General features: G+C 37.4%; 1 protein-coding gene across 1 annotated transcript; it reads right to left on the bottom strand.

Annotated features, from left to right (window-relative positions):
* Window positions 1-206: 206 nt before the first annotated feature.
* Window positions 207-1,890, bottom strand: LOC112164072 (receptor-like protein EIX2). Its single transcript, XM_024300312.1, has 2 exons — window positions 1,314-1,890; window positions 207-1,204 (listed from the first exon to the last, which is right to left on the bottom strand). Exons 1-2 carry the CDS (start codon window positions 1,888-1,890, stop codon window positions 207-209), a joined length of 1,575 nt encoding a protein of 524 aa, XP_024156080.1.
* Between the last annotated feature and the right edge of the window lie 1,115 nt (window positions 1,891-3,005).

Genomic DNA, 3,005 nt, shown 5'->3' with positions numbered 1-3,005 from the left:
AAGCTCCTCTATTAATAACCAAAAGCTCCCCTGTTGTCAATATATACAAACCTCTCCTCTGTTACCTCCTCTGTTTTTTTAAACTCCTCTACTTCTAGTCCTAGCTCACCTAGTTCCTAAACATCTTTTCCTAAACACATTGTCCTAGCCCGCTACTACTAAAGCTTCCGCACCAAATTCCAACAGTGGTATCAAAACCACAAATTCTAACAGAAATCAATGATCTTTACAAGTCCCAACGTGCTTTTGTAGTCGGACATTCTTCCTTTCCATATGAAAGATGCATCATCTTCGTAATTTTGAAGAGAAGTTGTTGCTAGTATATAGAAGTCTCTATAGTGTTTGATGCTTGGGATTGAACTTCCTTTTTGAGCCAAAGTAGTCAGATTGTTCAGGCATTGAGGTATAGTACCAGAGAAGGTGTTCCTAGACAGATCCAAAAGTTGAATGTTTTTCAGATGGCACAATTCCAAAGGCAAGCTTCCACTAAATTGATTAGATCGGAAAATGAGGATAGCCAACTTCAGAAAGCTAATCCCTATCCATTCAGGTATCATTCCTGTGATCCTATTTTCTCCAATATCAAAAACTTTTAAGTTTGTATAATTCTTCAAGGATGAAGGCAATTCTCCCTCAAAATTGTTCTTGCTAAGCTTCATTGTTTCAAGAGAAGCTAGGGAACCAATTGAAGAAGGAATTTTTCCAGAAAAAGCATTGTGACTCAAGTCAAGAATGACTAGATTTTCTAAATGCTTCCAACAATTTGGAAGTTCTCCGGAGAAAGAATTGCTTGATAGATCAAGAAGTTGTAAATTCCTATTGCCTGCACACAAGAAAGAGATCCTCCCTGAAAGTTTATTACTAGATAGATCCACATATACCAGTCCTGATGGTAGCGAGTGAATTGGCCCTTCCAGTTGGTTTGAACTCAAATTTAAAACCTCAGATCCAGAGTAATCTTGAAACCAGCTTGGAATGATATCAGAAATTCCAGCATCAGAAAGATCAAGCTCACCAAAGCTATTCTGAGATGTTCGAAGCCATTTTGGAAAATATGGCCCAATTTTGCAAGACCTTAATCTTATATTGGAAAGTTGAAAAGGAGGAAGCCAATCAGAACGAATGTTCAAAGTTAGTGAATTGGAAGATAAATCCAATACTTGCAGTTTGGAGAGGTTTGAGAAATGAGCTTCCGTAATCACTCCTGGCAAAGAGTTCATACTAACATACAAAGAGTTCATATGAACCTATTCTTTCAGGTATTCTTCCAGTCAGTTGATTGCCAGAGAGATCTACTGATCTTAATGAGTTACCAGCACAGCCAAATAATACTTGTATAAACTCAGAAAACTCTCCACTGTGATTATTTCCTGAAAGGAACAACGATTGCAAACTGCATAACTGGCCAATAGTTTTTGGGAGTTGTCCCTCTACTGAGTTATCAGTAAGACTTAGATCCAGGAGAGAACTCAGGTTGCCGAAAACATCAGGAATTGAACCACTTAAGTTGTTTCTTGAAAGGTCCAATGATTGCAAACTACATAACTGGCCGAAGGTTTCTGGGAGTTGTCCCTCTATTGAGTTATAAGCAAGACGTAGATGCAGGAGAGAACTCAGGTTGCCGAAAATATCAGGAATTGAACCACTTAACTTGTTGGCAGAAAGGTCAACGGATTTAAGGTTTGTATTGCAGGTTGACAACCAATGGAATATTGACCAGGTGAGATGGTTGCCAGAGAGATCAACTGAAGAAAGAGATTTAGAAGTGTTTATATGAGAAAGAGATGAAAGAATTGGAATAGGAAGATCACAGTATGATAATGTCAACGATTGTAGTTTAGGGAGCTTATCAACTACTTTTGGCCAATCTAAAAAGTTACTGAGATTCATCGAATCTAAGTTCAGGGATGTTAAAGAAGAAAGATGAGGGAGCCAATTGAGGTTTTTTGGATTATTAAAGAAATTGAAGCCAAGATCAAGAAATTGCAACTGTGTAAGGTTTCCAAGCTGATATGGTACTTCACCCACAAATTTACAGCCATAGAGGTTGAGAAATTTTAAATTGCTCAGAGAACCAATAGATTTTGGAATTGGGTTATGACTGAAGTTGTTGTGACCGAGGTCCAAATATTCCAAATGCTGCAACTCAAAAAGTTTAGGACTAATCTTACCTGGCAGAGGTGAGCCTGGCAGAGGTAAGACTTGCCCTATGTAAGAAAGATCAAGTTCAGTAACATGACCAGTTTGGTTGCTACAATGGACTCCTTCCCATTTGCAACAATCTGTTGACACGTTGCTTCCCCATGAAGAAAGTCTATGATTGTCCACGAGACCTTGTTTTATTGCTAGGAGAGCTTGCCTTTCCTTCTTTATGCACCTGATATTAGTAGCCCTGTAAGAATTATTAGGACTTGTCTTTGTTAATTCTTTGGTTCAATAACTTGTCATACTTTTGTGGAACAAGTAATCGAGAGAATATGGTAAGTTCTGTTTAAGTGCCTAGAACATATAGGAATCATAAATGTTCAGGATTGCAGACCTATTGTATTAAGGAATAAACTTTTCCTATAGGACATGAGTCAGGAAGCTCTTTACATTGTTGGATTAGGATTAGGAATACTTTATGGGAGGTTCCTAATCTGTATATATAAGGGACTTAAGCTCTGCTCTATCAATTACAACAAGCAATTCAGATTCACTGTCTCATAGAGTGATTGCATTCAGTCTATTGATCAGAGGAGAAGCTACGAGTTCTAACAAGTTCTTTGCCTAATGGATTCATCGCTATCATCGATCTATTCCAAGTAAGTAATCCATCTAATGTATTCTTATTATTGAGCATTATAAACTTAATATAACATTTGGTATCAGAGCCTCTATGCTCAAACAAGAATCGTTTTGGTTTTTTGTTTTAAAAGGGGGAAACAAACCTTTTATGCCATTGTTTAAAAAAAAAAAAAAAAAAAAAAAAGGTTTCAGAGGCCTAGACCCTCATTGGCCCAAAA

This window comes from Rosa chinensis, chromosome 5, assembly GCF_002994745.2.
Source record: "Rosa chinensis cultivar Old Blush chromosome 5, RchiOBHm-V2, whole genome shotgun sequence".
NCBI classification, from domain to species: Eukaryota; Viridiplantae; Streptophyta; class Magnoliopsida; order Rosales; family Rosaceae; genus Rosa; species Rosa chinensis.
Note: the sequence above shows the minus strand (reverse complement) of the source record. Positions and strands in the feature narration are given on the sequence as shown.

What these genes read in the sequence shown, in the direction of transcription:
- LOC112164072 (XM_024300312.1), bottom strand. Translation starts at nt 1,890, where the DNA reads ATGAATCTCAGTAACTTTTTAGATTGGCCAAAAGTAGTTGATAAGCTC. An exon ending in AGTATTATTTGGCTGTGCTG is followed by an intron (nt 1,205 to 1,313) that starts GTAACTCATTAA and finishes ACTCTTTGCCAG; the next exon opens with GAGTGATTACGGAAGCTCAT.